General features: G+C 39.7%; 1 protein-coding gene across 4 annotated transcripts in view; it reads right to left on the bottom strand.

Annotated features, from left to right (window-relative positions):
- Positions 1-18376, bottom strand: part of LOC122802489 (OX-2 membrane glycoprotein-like) — a 1536731-nt gene that overhangs the window by 160589 nt on the left and 1357766 nt on the right. For all 4 annotated transcript variants that reach the window (XM_044072134.1, XM_044072133.1, XM_044072136.1 and 1 more), the window contains exon 7: positions 13305-13431. In XM_044072134.1, coding sequence (XP_043928069.1) covers positions 13305-13431 — 127 coding nt within the window. The remainder of the gene's footprint in view (positions 1-13304; positions 13432-18376) is intronic.

Raw genomic sequence — 18376 nt, 5'->3', positions numbered from 1 at the left:
TAATATTTGATCGAAGCTCTCAGAATAAAAATGTGAGGCTATGCATGATATGAAGTACTTCAAAAGGGTGCAAAAAACTAAGGGACTAGAAATGAAGACAGATAAGGTGAGTGAAATCCAGATATTATTTACTGTTATAGTAACCATCCACAAAGAAGCTCTATTCTTACAGTCTCTTTGTTTTCCTCTTTTCTCTAATCTCCCTACTCATAATATCAATTTAGAAGACGGCACAGTCATGTGCAAATCTTATACACAAAAAAGTTACAAAGCTGCTACAGCAGGATTTCACCAAAATGAATGGTTCTGGAACAGATGTCTAGCGCTCAATTTCTCAAAATCAAAGCAATGATGTTTGGAGCTAAATATCAGCTTTGACAAAGTTATTTGGTTCATTAAAAAACAAACTAAAGGCCCTAACCAACTTCAAATGCCTTGGCATTTTGGTTGACCAAGCACTCATGTTTGAGTACCACATTCAACAAAGATCAAAATAAATAAACCTTTTTTGGACTTTGAAAAGCTCATACCTCTTTCCAACAGATAGCAATATAACAACAGACAAGGAAATACTGCTACCTCAGCAGGAATACTGTATCCTACTAATCACCCAACACTGCAGAAAAAAGATCCTGCCTTGAAACCACAGCCAACTCAATACATATATTCATGAATGTGTTCCCTGCCAAGAACACAACTATACAGTATTCATGAAAGCCAGATGGTCATTGTTAACAAAGGTGTGCAGTTACTATTACCATATTGCTTAAATTACTGAGACTGGATTCCTATGCCACTGTGGTATGGCAGTAGTGTTGTTACCTCACAGCAAGAGGTTCTCCTGTTCGATTCTCGGCTAGGCTTGGGAGTGCCTTCTGTGTGGAGTCTGCATGTCCTCCCCGTGGTTGGGTATTGTTCGATAGACATGCGTCCGTAAATGGGCATACCTTCATTGAAGGTTGGGCGTCGAGCTGGCACCTCGGCGTTACGTAAAAATCTACTGCCAATCATTAGTGGACCGGAGTTCCGCTGTGGCGACCCCTTACTGGGAAAAAGCCGAAAGACAAACAAACTGAGATTGGATTCCTATCCATATCTTGTGAGTGGAGTCTCATCAGTCTTTGTAATTACATCTTCAGATCACACTCCATTGAAGCCATCACTTTGAAATACTTCCAGAATAAACTCTGCAGCAGCGGTCACTTTTTGTACCAGGACCAAAACCACGGTGCTCTGTTTTTAATACCCATAGAGCTTTCACATTCTTGAATTAGCATCAGACAGTTATTACATCCAGCTGTCAACGCTTTACACACTCCTTAGTTACCTCCAGCACTGCTGCTCCAGCAACAGTTTTTTTAACACATGTTGTAACTCTCTTTTCTGGAAGCACTCACTACGCATTTCTGTCAGGCATCTGTTTACTCAGTCAATTACAGCATCCCCTCAGCCAGCAGTTACACTGCTCAAAAGCACCAAATGTTACAATTTTTGTTTGAAAACCATGAAAAAGCATACATCACTATGACAGATATGTCCCAGTAACAAATTTATAGTATGTAAATAAAGACTCTGTTCATATTGCTTGCAAACTAGACTTGTATCAGCAGTCATATATGTGCTGTGCAACCTAGCTATATCTGAAATCCAACAACATTTTGGATAGATACTTACTCCAGTCAACAAGCATTAAATCAGTCAACCACTACAAATGCAAGCAAAAAAAAAAATGTACACCCACCATCATGTACCATTTATAAATGCAAGAGTGTGTGTTTCTGCATTTCACTGATGAATTTTGTATGTTAGACAATCATGTATCTGTTTACTATCAAAAGGACAAAAATCACGTCCACGAATGGTGATTTTCACGACAAATAACATCAACTCATGAATATGAAGTAGGTTGAATGATCGACGCAGCAACGTTAACAAATTCTGTCGACCTTAAGGTGGAACTCTCCCATTCACATACATGATGTAACTCCCTAACCGTGTACGACCTTCTAAACCGATGTACAAATGCACGTCGACATTCAGACAGTCGCTTCTACCATGGTCGAAGAGGTGGCTGTTGAGCATGTTACTGTCATGCTTTTGATGGTAAACCTCATGTATCTATATAGAGCTATTAGCATAGTGTTTGTGATTCCACTACGAAGCTGACAGATGCCTAACTACTCTGTCATTACACAAATGTAATCATATATCATGTTATCATGCAAATATCATGTTTATGACATAGTCTTTGAGGATGCCTGCAAGACAGTACTTTACAGCTATGAAATATGGACTATGGCAGTTGTGAGGTGATATATTTATTTGTTTATTTATTTATTTATTGCTTTTGTTCACTGGGAAAGTCTGACTGGGCACAGGTCCCATTTTCAACAGAGGTCCAGGGAGAAATACAAAAAGTTATGAACTCACCATAACATTCCATGTGTTGCCCATTTTCATTTTTCCTCAACTGATGGGTTCTTCAGCCACTTCTACTAGATCTTCAGATCCAAAACTCTTGAGCTCCTCCCTTTACCCATAATTCCTTGCCAGCCCTACATATATGAGATATAGTTTGCTGCCCCTAAATAAAAAGGGACAGCCTGTTAAAGAAATGAAAAAAGGAAGCTGGAACTCAAAGAAGGAAGAGAGGTTCCTGTAAAACTCTTAGATCTTTTCAGAAGCAAAGGAAGGGGTTTTGTGGGTGGGAAGTTGAGGAAGAATGAAAAATGGATAGCACAGATGGAACATTATGGTGAGTACATAACTTTTTTATTTGATGTTGTTCGTTTTATTCATTCCTCAACTAATGGGACAGAGTCCCCTGCTACTGAAACCTTGGGTGGCTCTCCTGGAAAGATATTCCAGAGTACTGTAGAGCTGAAGGCTGCTCTGTTCCTAGAAACCAAATCTAATTTGTACTGAGCAATGAAGGTGTAAGAATTGGTCCAAGTTGCAGCTGCACAGATGTCATCTAAGGATCAAAAAGCTTAAGATACTACAATAGACCTTGTGGAGTGAGCCTACGAGGTTCAGGCAAGGATAAACCTTTTTTTACCACAGACAAAGAAGATATATTATGTTAACCATTTGGCCAATGTAACTTTGAAAACTGGCTTATCCAATTTGTTACGAAAGAAGGAAACAAACAACTGATCAGCTTTCCTGAAGTCCCTGTCTCTATGGAGATTAAAAAAATGTAGTTGCCTATGCACATCCAACAAATGGAGCATATACTCTCCCTTATTTGAAAAGTTTGGAAAGAAAACTGGTAGATTAATGACCTGGTTGATGTTGGACTCAGAAGGTACCTTAGGCAAAACAGACAAGTTGGTCCACAATGACACCCTGTATTTGTGAAAAACCAAGTAAGCAGATTTAGAAGATAGAGCCTGGAGGTCAGATATTCATCTAGCTGATGTGATAGCGACCATAAAAATGTTTTTCTAAGACAAAGATTTTAGATTTGTCCTGGCTGATGATTCAAAGGGAGTCTGGTTTAAGGCCTGAAGCATAACAGTTAAATCCCAAAGAAGAGTAAGATCCTTTAACAGAGGTGCAAGTAAAAAGGCCCTTTTGAGAAAGGCTTTACATAGTTTAGAAGAAGCCAAAGCAGTGTTACTTTTGCCCATGTGGAAATTACAAATGGCAACCAACTGAACTTTAATAGTGAAGAAACCTTGCAGTCAGTTTTAGTCCTGTTAAATCTGGATGCGTCATTCCTGCCAGGTGAGACAGAACATCTGGAGAGGATCCAGTATCCAGGGTGGATGTAGAAGGTGGGCCAACAGGAAGGGGAATCAAATCTGAGGAGGCCAAAAGGATGCAATGAGGATAACTGTGATTTTCAACTGGAGTGTTTTCTATACAAATTTAGGAATGAGAGGTAATGGTGGGTAAGCATAGAGAAGAACAGAGGGCCAGTCATGGACTAGAGAAGCTCTTGGTGAATCCCCATTTGGAGGTATCAGGGCAGGCTCCCTATTAAATTGCAGAACATTTCAAAGTTCGGATATCATATGGTCAACACCATATGATCAAACTTTGAAAAGTTCGAAGGTGAAAGGCAACGGCTCCGTACATGCAGAATGGGAAAATTTCCCTTTTCTGCACTGAAGTGCAGTCTCGGAGTTGGTATATTCAAGTATGGTTGGTGTGGAGGGTGCAGGGGGCTTGCCCCCCTGCTCAGAGCATTAAGGTTTTTTTTTTTTATTTTTACTATATATTCAAGGTTTCAAGTTTCACTCATATGTTGTCGAACATATAGGTTCGAAATTTTGAAGCTTCGAATATATAATATAGGCCCTCAGGGAAAAGGACCTGCTGCACTTGTTGTTGAGGGCAGAAGTGAGCAGGTCATGGTACAGCTGGCCCCATTGATGGAAAATTCTCTCTGCCACTTTGACATAGACAGACTACTTTTGAGGCAACAGAATGGACCTTCTTAGTTTGTCCACAATCATGTTAGATTTCCCTGGGATGTGCATTGCTATTAGAAAGTGACCAGAAGAGATTGACAGTTGCCACATTCTCATTGCCTCTCGACAATGTGAATAAGACTTATTTCCCCCTGATTGTTAATGTACCAGACCACTAACCTATTGCCCATCTGAACAGCAACTGTCCTGGATGGTAGAGAGTCTTGAAAGGCCTTCAACGTTAACAGAAGGGCTCTCATTTCCAGGATACTGATATGCATATTGGCGTCTTTGGGTGACCACATACCTTGGACCGTCCTTCCCAAGTAATGTCCCCCCACCCGAGTTGGGTGGCATCTATGGTCACTGTGGCCATTGGTAGTAGGAGAACAAATTAATGACCTTCCAATAGATTGTTCAACTGAATTCACCAAAGAAGATACCTTTTGCTTGCTTGTGTGATGTTGATAAATGGACAGAGTCGGCAAAGTCCACTAAAATATTCCCATGTGGAACCTGGTCATAGGAATGAGGGTGATAGTGGCTACCATGGATCCCAAGGCTTGTAAAATTAGTTGTGCTGGAAGAGAAGTATTTTCTATTGCTTTCCTGACCTGGGATCTCAGTGCCTGAATTCGAGCAGGAGGAAGAGAGGCTATCTGACTGACTGTGACCAGATGAGCACCTATGAACTCCAGACTTTGCATAGGCATGAGTTGCAATTTGCTGTAACTGACTGTGATACCTAGATAGGTGCACAACTGGAACTAGTAGTACCTTTGTCTGTAGGGGCCGATGCCTGGTTTGGGTAGATAGGAGCCAGTTGCCTAGGTATGGAAACATACAGAATACCAGCAGTTATCACTGCCATGCATTTGGTGAACACCCTGAGGGCTGTGGTGAGACCGAAAGCAGTACTCTGAATTAATAATGACTGGCTCCCAGCTAGAAGTGCAGATCTCCTCCAGAGTGCCTGTTCATTTTGATGTGACAGTTAACATCCTGAAGATCTATGGAGCACATCCAGTCATCCATTTGCAGTAGTGGCAAAATGGACTGAACTGTGATCATCTAAAACCTTGAATATTGAATGAACTGGTGTAATTTGCTGAGATCCAGAATTGGTCTCAAGTCCCCTATCTTTTTTGGCACCAAGAAGAATCTTGAGTAGGACCTGGGTCCTCTCTGGTCTGGAAGGACCTCTTGGATTACTCTTTTCCAGCAGTTTTTTTTTTTTCAAATATTGCTGCTTTCCTCTGATTGGGTGGAACATCAGGGATTCTTTTCATTTAGGTATGTGGGGTTTGTGAACATGGTATTATATAACCTGTAAATATGACTTGCAGCCAGGAATCTTTTGCTATTAATAATCAGGCTCTCTGGTGCAGACACAGGTGACCCCAGACTGGCTCTAGAGGGTGACAGTCAGGCCTCCTTTTAGGAATATTGGAAGCCCTGGTTCTGTGGGCCACCTCTGCCAGAAGGGTGGCATCTTCCATTTGAGTCCCCCTCTGCCTCTGGGGGAACTATTTCTGGGTGAGTCTTGAAAAGGACCCTGGGATTTGCAAAACCACATTCTTCTGCTGTGCGTCAACGGCAAATACGGTCTTTCCATCTTGCTCACTTCTGGAGTGTGTGTCCTTTACCTTGGGGGAAGAACAAAGAACATCCATCAAAGGGCACCTTGATGAATGAAGACTTAAAGAGCTTCGCAAAATCACATAGTCGCATTCAGGCATGTCTCCTAATGGCTAAGCCTAAACCCACAGCCCACGAGGCATGGGAGATCAGCTTCATGGATGCATTCTTGCCCCCACACCTACCAAAAGAGTAAAGCCTAACCATGCCCCATGGCTAACTAAACAAACTAAACAGTTACTTACCTCTAGGGATAAAGCCTGGAAGGAATGGCATAGAAACAGAACCCCACAACTTGGACTCGGATATAAACAACTCCGTAACAATGCCAAAAAGGAAGTCACCAATGATAAAAAAAGCTATTTCTCTACTAAACTCACTACCCAACAAAATAACCCCAAATTGTTCTGGAACTCTCTTTCCTCTCTTCGAAATTCTGGTACTCAACACAACCCCTCACCATCTCCTGACAAAGACCCTCAAGAAATTGCCCAAGCCTTTAATCCTCATTTTATTGCCGCCATCCACAAATGTGTTAACGATTTCTCTCTACAAACTAACAAAAGTATAATCAGCAACATAAACAACAACACACTCTCTAAGCACTCCCCCCACATCAATTGTAACTCAACAAAAATCCATCCACTCCTCTACATTACAACCAGTACCCACTTCTCTAGTTTGTAAACTGCTCTCAAAACTAAAACCATGCTCCCTTTCTTCCGATGGCCTTCCAGCTGAATACCTAAAACTTGCAGCAGATTCTATAGCTCTTCCAATTAGCATTCTCATTAAGCGATCAATCTCTGAGGCATATGTCGCACAACTATGGAAAAACTCAAAGGCGGTAACACCAGTGATCTATCTAACTACCGGCCCATCTCCATACTTTCACCTCCATCTAAAATTTTAGAAAAGCGTATTCATTCTCAATTGCTAAAACATCTCACAGACAATAACCTAATCGCACCACCCCAACATGGTTTTTGGCCAGCACACAGCACAACAGCAGCCATACCGTCATTTACCAACATGGCATACAAAGCTCTTGATGCAGGCCTACTAACATCAATGAACCTACCAGACCTATCAAAAGCTTTTGATACAGTGTCCCACTCAAAACTTCTTTTATAACTTGTGACTGTAAACTTCTCCCCACAAACGCTATCCTGGTTCCATAACTATCTACACAACAAAAAATGATCTGTTAGACGGCAAAGTAAGCAATCCGATTACCTACTCAACAACACAGGTGCTCCCCAAGGTCTGTTCTTGGGCCTTTACTTTTTAACATATTTATTAATAATCTCCATAAAGCATCCCTGCAAAGTACATTCATTCAATATGCAGACGATTCGACAATAATTACATCCTCTAACATCTCAGATCTCCTAATGTTAACACAAAATGCATTTACTGCCATCGAATCTTGACTTAAAGCTCAACTACTACTTAATCCCCAAAAATCAAAACTTTTACTCTTCAAAACCAAACCTTTAACTCTAGACTTTAAAATATTCTCTCAAAACAATACGGAAATTGAAATAAATAATTAACCCTTCTCATAATACCTTGCTTCTTATCTCATTATCGTATTTAGGGCATGCGCCTATGTATATATTGTTGACTTTATTAACTATAACCAGTCTACTCTTGGACCTCATGTGTAATTTTACAGTATGAGTGTGTCCATGTACTTCTTCCCAGGAATATTCACTAACATTTTGACATTTTTTTGTGTGACTTTCTAATTAATAGTGTCCTTTATACATGCTAGCATTAGTAACACTAAGAACTGCTGCAGTTGTTTTTTTTTTCCTACTCAAATGTTATATCACAAGACATGCAATGTGTGCCTAAATCTTGGAAAGTTCCAATGTCTTTGTAAATATTATTGTCTTTGTGTACTTTTTTTTTAAACTTGTGGAGCTTTTCTCCCCGGGCCTCCACTGAAAATGGACATACATCCAGTTGGACTAGCCCGGTCAACAAATGTAAAATAAATAAACAAAATAAATAAAATTGTTAAAACAGCCAAACTACTTCGCATCACAACTGATGACAAACTATTCTTTGAGAATTATATACTCAATCAAAAAGACCAATTTTACGCTTGGCAAACTCTATAGGCATAAACTCTACTTGGACAAGTCTACCAAGTTGAAACTAGCTAATAGTCTACTTCTACCCTCCCTACTCTATGGTTGCCCCATTTTCACTAACCTATATACATCTCTCCTGAACAAACTGCAGTCATACTACTATAAAATTGCCAAGTTTGTCTCCATCATGGCAACTCGCACACATCCTTGCGCGGCCATTAACTCTATAAACTGGTTTAGTTCCCTCATTACCTGCATTACTCCCAACTTACTCTACCCCACAAACTACTAAGTAATCCAAACTTCTGCCCATCCCTTCATACTATAATGCAAACACACACCCCTACTCGGCATCTTAGGTCCTCTAACAAACAACTCTTAACCATAACTAAACCCAACAAAAGACCTGGACAATGTCTCTATTCCCATGCCATTGCTAAACTTTGGAATGCGATCCCTCTCTCTATTATTCAGCTAGACTCTTTAAAAACATTTAAATTTGCACTAAAAGAACACTATCTCAATAACCTTGCCTGTTCTTGTAGTCATATGATTAAACCACCTTAAATGTTTTTGCCAATATACATTAGAAATACTTTTACTAACTTAATATAGTTTCAATTTACACTATCTGTCTTCGTATCCAGTCTCTCTTGCTTTCTTTATTTCTGTGGCTGAATAAACAGAATTGATTAAACAGTATTCATACTTATGAGAATATACAAACAGAATTACTAAAAATCTAACACACTGGGTTTATGTTTCTTGTATTGTACACCTCTAAATATGTATTTGTTTTGTATATCTACTTCAATTTGTATTGTGTAAAAACTTTTTTGACTTTCAAAGTTAAGCTGATGTTATGTAAACATTTCTGTGATTGTATGGAGCTTTTCTCCCGGGGGCCTCCACTGAAAATGGGTCATTGGCCCAGTGGACTTTCCTGGTTAACAAATGTCAATAAATAAATAGCTAGGAGGGTGGACAGTTGCAAGGAGATTTTATTTTGGTTCTCAGCAGACATGGACACAGAAAGAGATTTGGAAATCTCTTTGGTCAAATCTCTTTGTAGTATCATAAAATGTGCCAAATAATTCAGTGAGCAGAGTGCAAAGGTCACTGAAGCATACATGCACTTACAAAGTCTGTCCAATGCCCTGGAGTATTCCCTATTAGGGGATGAATGGAAGAGCTCTATTCTGCAAGTTCTTTCTTCGTGGCTGCTGCCACAACCATGGCATCAACCAGGGCTCCTTTGCTCAAGTATGCTTGGTCTTTAGGGGGAACTAGAATTTTATCAGATCTTTTAGGTATCTGGTTCCTTCCACACCCAGCGAGAAACCAGATTTATCAGTTCATCACCCTGGGCGGCTGGGGGGGGGGGTCAGAGGACCAACTGCCTTTTTGTTTCAGGAGCTCTAAGATGTCTCCAAAGGAGACATCTTCAGATGGAGATCTGGGGGACCTCCATGACAGATTCCTTCATGAGAGATTACTGAGGGGAATCTTGGTATCTCCATTTACTCATTCTCTTCCAAGCGACTTCTTAAGTGGGGTGATCTAGAGAAGTATCAGAAGACATCAAGATGTCCTTAGGGACAGACTGGAGGCCAGACCAGGCTGGCTGTCCCAGTGGAATGAACAAGGCCCACAGCAAAAAACTGGAGGAGGTAAAGTTGTCTGACTTAGGGTGGCAGAGATGTCATTTCTCTAGATAAAGAGAAGGCCTTCTCTACAACCACAAAGGCAGAACTCCCAGGGGAAATGAAATTTGATGACAAAGGAGCAGGTAAATCTTGAACTGTCACCTCCTCCATCCCCATGAGTGCTCCACCCAAGGAAGGAGTCAGACCTGAGCTGTCCAATGCCAAAGTCCTGAGCGAAGAAGACGGCTCCAAAAGCTTTGGAGTTGATCCCAATCCTCCCAGACCCAGCACTGATGCTTCAGATCTGAGAGTCCGCCAGGCACCAAAAGGGCTCAGGGCCAGGTGACTCAGGTTACCGAAGTAAAACAGAAGATCATTTTTGGATCTGATGAGGACATCCCCAGGGGTGTAGGATCCTAGGTCTCCAAAACAATGGGTCAAATTGGAGGAACAGAGACCAAGGGAGAAGTGAGCAATGGTTGGCTCGCAGATCCAGAGGGAGTTGGAGCAAGGAGTATCCCCATCTGGATCGGAGCTCTAAGGGATTTCCTCATCATCCTATCAATGTCAGCTTTGGATAACCTTTCTAGAAGACCTAAGAGATGATGTGGAGAATGGATGTCTGGAATGCTTGAAGGGGCATCCCTCCAAAAAGGGTGAGGGGAGCTGTGAAGTAACCTGATCTGGTAGAGGTGGAGGAATTTGGATCTGAGGAGACCTTAATTTAGAACCACTCAGATTCGAAGAAGTCAGAGATTATTTTTTTTTTGCATTTTAGCAGAAGGTTCCAATGAGGAAGAGCAGTCTGAGGACCTCTTGTGTGACTCTTTTTCTTTAGTTGCTGATTCTGGTCTTCCTTGTCAGGTTTCTTGGTTGGAGTTTGAGTTCCAGCAGGAGAGTAGAAGAGGAAGGAGGAAAGAAGCCCCTCAGCACTATCTTATTCCTATGGTCAATCCACATCCACATCTGTGGATCCTAAATAATAAAGACATTCCCTGTGGGTATCTGAGTGTGGGATTTTATGCCCACAGGTAATGCACTTTTTAAAGCTGGTAGGCTCGTCAGCCATACTGAAAGAGTACAAAAAGAGGAAACTATTAAAAACTATGTAAATAAAGATTTCTTTTAAGAAGAAGAAGAAAAGAAAGAAAACAGAAATAAACAAAAACAACCACCAATAATCATAGTGTAAAGGGTACTCTACAGAGTACGTTTAAATTTCAAATAAGGGAGTGCCAATGATGATACTTTGAGAGCACTGATAAACCAGTAGCTAAAAAAATAGAAATTAACTAGAAAATATTAGAAAACTGATAAAGGAGATGAAAGGATGTAAGATTGGGTATAAGAATAAGATTTTCCTAAGATGTAACTCTCAAAAGTTTTGAAATCAACTCCCAAAGCTCTAAAGCGATAGGATCCGTGCCTGACGCTGAACGGGGGCAAATGAGATCCGAGATATGCAGGGTTGGCGGAGCATTATAGGTAAAAGGGAGGAGCCTGAGAGTTTTGGATCCAAAGATCTGGTAGAAGCATCCAGGTCAGACGGCAGTCTTATATCTGAACCCATTAGTTGAGGAATGAAGGAAAAGGAGAACACCAAATACTTCATTTTACAGAATGAGTAGAAGGCAGTTATGCAATACTTACATAACAAATATACATACATATACAAAACAGTATTGATATGCCAATTAATGAAAGCATGACCGTTAAAACAGTAATATAGTAAATATTAGCTAATATCAAGCTTCTAAGAGTCTAGATAAATGGAATAGGTTGAAAATAGATACCAAGTAGGAGACAGTGAAGTAACTACAGGATTAAAATGGTTATAAATTATGAAGGAGGACTGAGGAGGTCACAAGGTAAGAGGGAAATGGTAGTGGAGATGGCTAGATTACAGTCCGATAGTTAGAGATTGTGAAAAGGTAGCTGTATTACGGCCAGTTAAACAAAAAGTGTGTGACAGTAAGTCTCGGTTATTTTATTTATTTATTTATATTTGTCTACCAGGTAACGTGCTGATCTCAAATAACCATTTGGCAGGCACAGCCCAGGTGAATATGATCACATAAGAAATGAACAAAACATATTTACAGATACACTGATATGCTAAAAAAGGGTCTATATCACCACATCGAATGGTGATAAGTTCGAACGCCCTTTGTTTGAAGTGAAAAGTCCGAAAGCCCTAAACCATGAAGTTACAGGACATCGATTTTTTTTCCCAGGGAAAACAAAATTGGTGGGCTGTCTTTGGGACTTTGCTATTTCCTCCACTGTAGTGCGATCTCGGAGTTGGTATATTTAAGTAGGGGGGGTGGGGAGCACAGCCCCCTACATTGGGATGTGAGGGGTATAGCCCCCAATTTAGTTTGTTTTAAAGTTGTGATTTTTTTTTCCACGGAGCAGCGTTCCATGAGTTCGCTGTTTAGGACTTTTAGGTTCGAACAAAGGGCATTTGAACTTATCACCATTTGATGTGGTAATACAGACCCACTAAAAACATACACATATTTACAGATGCAAGAATAAGTTACAACATTTAGTTCAAGAATCAGCTTACAATGTCAAAACATGGATGGAAAAATGGAATTATCCTTAGCAGACCTTAATGGATAAGATACAACTATAATGATTGAGATAACTTACGCTACAGGAATAGCAGCATAATTATATAGAGAGGTATGAAGACATTAAATGAAGCAAGTGAGAATAGTTGCAGGAAAGGATACCATGGAGAAGACAGAAAAATGGTGACAGAGGCAAGCAGAGGAAAGAGGTTTAGAAAGGAGAGGAAGAGTGAGAGATGCAAAGAGAAGAGAGACGTAGAATGAATGAGAGGCAGTAAGTGAGGGGATGACGAGATAAGGAAGGATGAAATAGGGACAAATGTGTGTGAAGCAGCTACAGTGTTAGTCACATGACCTGAGCGAGTGCAGTTACACTTTGCTTGGGTGAAGAGGTACTCCTTGAGCTGCTGTTTGAAGTCTGACTTCTTTTGGACATCTCTGATTGACAGGCAGAAATGGAGTCCCATAGTTTAGGTGCAACGATGGAGAATGCATGGCCAGCCCAATGAACTTTAGTTTTTGGAGTTAACAGGTGGGTTGAGAGTGAGAATAACCCTGAGATTATACGTGGGTGTTTTGGTGAAAAGTTTATGAGTAAGACGGGACAATGTCTCAGGAGAAAGGGTTTGTGAATTAGTGATCCTAGTAGGAGATCAGCTCTCAAATGTACTTGGAGCCATTTAGCTTGGGTGACAGGCAGTGGTGTTCATTAATGGGGAGGTAGTAATGAACCAGTAGATTGCATTAGAGATGTTTGCAAGGTGGTGATGTTGTACAAGCCAATTAGCATAGTACTCAAGTCTCTAGAGTGCTCCTTGAAGTATTTACAAATATAATGCTAGGAATGTTTGTATTTTCTAAATATTAACAAAGCTACTAGGTAACACATAACAAGAAACAAGAACATTTATAATGGAGCCTTACCTACTGCGGTTACACCATTTTTTTCCCATCTGCTTACATACAACAGCTGCTATAATGATGCTGACAACAATGATGGAGATAATGCCAATGGTTAGGTAAATAACCCAGGATGATCTTGACTGGCTTTCTGATTCAACAAGAAACAAACACAATGTGGTTAGTTCATCTAACATTTTACGTTGTAGCAAATATATACTGCATCTCATTGGAAAGCATGCATTTCTGAGCTGTTCTTGTACCCTAACATTTTCTTTAAACTTGTTCAGCCTTAGAGAGGATTACCAAGTACATCATGTAAGTTTAACTTAAGGCTGATTATATAATATATTTGTAACCTTTTCTTCAACACATGAATAAATGAATTTATGTTTGAACAGCAATTTGTAAGTTATCAAAACACACATTTACACACAAGCACCACATATGTGAATCTATCCATTCATATAATTTGCTACAGATTTCATTTTGCTGTATAGTTTTTATTTTCTTTATAATTTTATAATCCTATTTTAGAGATTTAATTATACAATCAAAGTAATTCCTTGCTACGCTTCATAAAAAGTACACTCTCTTGAGGAGCTCTCTGTATCCTCCTTCCCCATCACCATCATTCTTTTACTTCGTTCTTTTTTCTCATAAATTACGCATAAATAAGTTCAACCATTGGAGGTTATGATTAAAAAGCAGCAGTACGGTTTCATGTCAGGAAAGACTGCTACAGATGTGATGTTTGCTCTGAGGGTGTCAATAGAGAAGTATAGAGAAGGTCAGAAGGAGTTGACAGGGTGCCTAGAGAGGAGTTGTGGTACTGTATGAGGAAGTCGGGAGTGGCAGAATAGTATGTAAGAGTGGTACAGGATATGTACGAGGGCAGTGTGACAGTGGTGAGGTCTGCAATAGGAGTGACGGATGCATTCAGGGTGGAAGTGGGACTACATTAAAGATCAGCTGTTAGCCCTTTCTTATTTGCAGTGGTGATGGACAGGTTGACAGACGAAATCAGACAGGAGTCCTCATAGACTATGATGTTTGCGGATGACATTGTGATATGTAGTGAGAGTAGGGAACAGGTTGAGGAGACCCTGGAGAGGTGGAGATATGCTCTAGAGAGGAGAGGAATGAAGGTCAGCAGGGCTAAGACAGAATATATGTGTGTGTAAATAAGAGGGAGGGTAGAGGAATGGTGAGGATGCAGGGACTAGAGTTGACAAAAGTGGATGTGTTTAAATACTTGGGATCAACAGTTCAGAGTAATGGTAACTGTGGAAGAGAGGTGAAGAAGAGAGTGCAGGCAGGGTGGAGTGGGTGAAGAAGAGAGTCAGGAGTGATTTGTGACAGACAGGTACCAGTAAGAGTAAAAGGGAAGGTCTACAAGATGGTAGTGGGACCAGCTATCTTATATGAGTTGAAGACGGTGGCACTGACGAAAAGGCAGGAGTCACAGCTGGAGGTGGCAGAGTTAAAGATGTTAAGATTTACACTGGGTGTGACGAAGATGGACAGGATTAGAAATAAGTATATTAGAGGGTCAACTCAGGTTGGACAGTTTGGAGACGAAGACAGAGAGGTGAAACTGTGTTGGTTTGGATATGTGCTGAGGAGGGATGCTGGGTATACTGGGATAAGGATGCTAAGGATGGAGCTGCCAGGTAAGAGGAAAAGAGGAAGGCCTAACATAAGGTTTATGGATGTAGTGAGAGAAGACATGCGGTGGTTGGTATGACAGAGCAAGATGCAGAGGACAAGAAGCTGCATTGTTTTACAGCTACATGTGTGCATCTTCTAGGACAGATATGCTGAATGTAACTTGAAAGTATAACTGAGTGCTTATATTAAACCTAAGATTCTCTTTTTTGTAATATATCCTGGAAAAGCCTAAACATGTGCCTGTTGTATCAATGCTCTACCATGGCTAACACAAACAAACAAACAAACAAATAAATATATAATTGCCATTCTTTTTGGAACTCTGTTAAGTTCTTTAACAACTTCAATACTAATTACAACTTATCTCCGCATAGGTTTATAGGTGTTTACTAGGCTAATGGCCCTGGAGCCTTTACAAGCCTAGCCGATAGGATTACCCTGGCATCATGCCATCCAACCTTAGATTCTAGTGCCTCTGTCAAGTAGAGCCACTGGAGTGAGCCCTGGGGTGAATTTGCTATTTCCCATCCACTCATCAAGATTTCTCTTGAAGAGGGCCTGTGAGGTGCTCTGCTTGGCATGTTTGGGAAGTCTACGCACACAGAGATAAGGAAACGGGTGCCAAGATAACTCTGTCCTCCGGAGTCTTTTTACTTCAAAATCATAAAAAATATAACTTAAAAAAAGTTTCCACCCTAAACCTACTTTATTAATGATTATTTCATTGATACAATAGAGAGTCGATTATCCAAATTAATTGGGACCTAGAGTAGTTTGGATAATCAAACTGTCCGGATAATCAAACATATAACTGAACTGGATAAAAGACTTCTAAAATCTTGTTTTTTTCTGCACACAGGGAATACACTTTTCACCATTCAGTGATTCCAGTGGACAATAAAGAATATTTTTCACATATCAGTGGGCTACAAGCTCAAAAAACATGCACAATCGAATACACATAACGTTTACATATTCAGACTTTATGAATTTTCCTATTTGAAAACTTTGGAAGGCACCGTTCATATAACAGACATTCTGGATAATCTACTCTCTTCTGTACTTTAATATAAAATTTGAATTAAGTAAATTTTTACAATTAAACTTCATCAATATTCTAAAACGTGCATGCTTATTAGACGAAGCAATCAGCACGTCTATTGCAAATCCAGCAATACTACAGTTAAAATGTTTGTGCAGCTATTAATATTAAAAAAAAAGGCTGCATCTTCAATGTTCTCTGCTCCAGAGAGCAAAGACAAGAAAGCCAAGTGTAAGAAAAGTAAAAGACAAACTTCCACCTTCCCCAAGGAAACAGCAAAACAAATAATAAAATATAAAAAATGGAATAAGGAAAAAAATGAATTAACCTCCAGGATGTCAAGAGTCTACAAGTGTCCTCAGTAAACTAGATGCATGTACACTCCCAAGTCCTAACTAGGAAAAAAGTGGCAGAAACTGGATTTGAAGAATATACTGTGCAGCTCTTGGCATGTATGTCCAATCCATGCGCAGTACAGGGCTTAGAGGTCTTCTGTAAAAGACCCTTAAAGCCCACCTTTACAATGACATTACTAAGAGGAGGTAAGAAACTTTTTTTCTTAAATAATGTCACTGTATAATAGAAATAAGCTGGGCCTGTATGTTTTTAATGCAGAAATTACCTATAATTCGCTTTGTTTGATTACTAGACATTGCCCCCTGATAATCAGACCACACCAACCTGGGGTAAATACTTCATTACCCACAACCAATCATCGATTTTTGCGAAAGAAAATCTCACCTGTAAATGAGATGCCATGTTACTTACTAATAAGCCATCTCATTTCCTCACTTTTAGTTAACAGGCCAAGACTAATTGCAAATGTATGTAAACCATACTGGAAGAATAACAGATAAATCTGTTTAGTGGCATCCATAAAAATACTAGAAGACTAGATAAACTGTGGACAATCTTATCACAGCAATGAGTTATGTAAATTATGTATGTACATATGGGATGTAGGGGATTAGGAACAAGTCGCAAATTATCACATCTGGCAGTTAACAGACATGTTATTGTCAAGCAGGAAGTGTACACAGTAAGAAAGCAGTCTTTTGGGAGAGGAGACCACGTATAAAAACAAAGGAAAAATACTTGCTCACTGTTAAATAACTGTCAATATCAGCAGGCCCTGTAAGTGAGGGCCACTGCCTATGCCTGACAGCAACTATCTGAAATGTATTATTGTAACCATTACTTCTTTCATTTTTATCAAAGTGAAACATCTGTGGTATACAAAGTAAGAAAGTTGCTATCTTTGGGGTGAGAAGCATTGATATGGTATGTGACAGAAAGGCATTATGTATGTATATGAGATGAACAAGATAAATCTATTAATGTGCCTTCACTTCTCTCAGATGATCACAGTTATGCAACAGGGACAGAGTGGCAAGCTCCATCTAAACAAACCACATTCCATTGATTTGTTCATTATTGAAGGTTCATCAATATGGCTTGCCACCTCAGGGAGTGGTACTGAATGTGTCTTTTACTTTGATTGCTATCAAATATTAGAAATATGACACTTATAAAGTGGCTATATCTGGGGGGATGGACAGGCAAGCCATACCTCTCAACCTGGAAACATCAGAAATCTGGACAAAGGCCCATGAAAAGTAGGTACAACTGGCCAAAAATCGTGATGCTGATTAACATAAAATTTGCAAACACAATCACATACACCGCCCACTCAAATGGAATTGTGGGATACCAACATGAAGATGGAAGTCACTAAATAATAATAAATAATGGCATTTATGACAGACATTTGAATTTCAGACTCCATATCCCTCAGAAAATACATAATAATGCTAAAACTGCTATTCTAGCAACAATCCGAGCAATATTTAAAATCTGTCCCATTTTTGGGCCTTTGTCCCACCATTTATTTATTTATTTATTTTATTTTACATTTGTTTACCGGGCTAGTCCAACTGGATACATATCCATTATCAGCAGAGGCCCGGGGAGAAAAGCTCCACAATAAGCATACAACACATTGATTTACATACAGAATAAATTCTTGGTAGAAAAATATTCAGACAGACAAATTAGACATACAAATAAATTGACTAATTCGATGAAATGCAATTAACAGAAATATGGATTAATTAAAGACAATATACAGGAGGAGATAGAAAATGTAGGATCTAGAGATATATGAGAAGAGAGACCATTAGGGAATGGCATGAGGGAGAAAAAGGGAACTTTAGGATTAGTCCGGTTTAGTACAAGGACATAGCCAATGAGCGTTAAGGAATAATTTGAGATTAGTTTTGAATTGGCTGAGAGAGGTAGCTAGTCTTAGGTTATTTGGAAGGGAATTCCATAGTTTTCCAATGGAACTGGCAAAAGAGCAAATTGTTAGATTTCGTTGTTTGTA

Source organism: Protopterus annectens, chromosome 5.part0 (assembly GCF_019279795.1).
Source record: "Protopterus annectens isolate FY-2018-M chromosome 5.part0, PAN1.0, whole genome shotgun sequence".
NCBI classification, from domain to species: domain Eukaryota; kingdom Metazoa; phylum Chordata; order Ceratodontiformes; family Protopteridae; genus Protopterus; species Protopterus annectens.
This window is presented reverse-complemented; position numbering and strand designations above follow the sequence as displayed.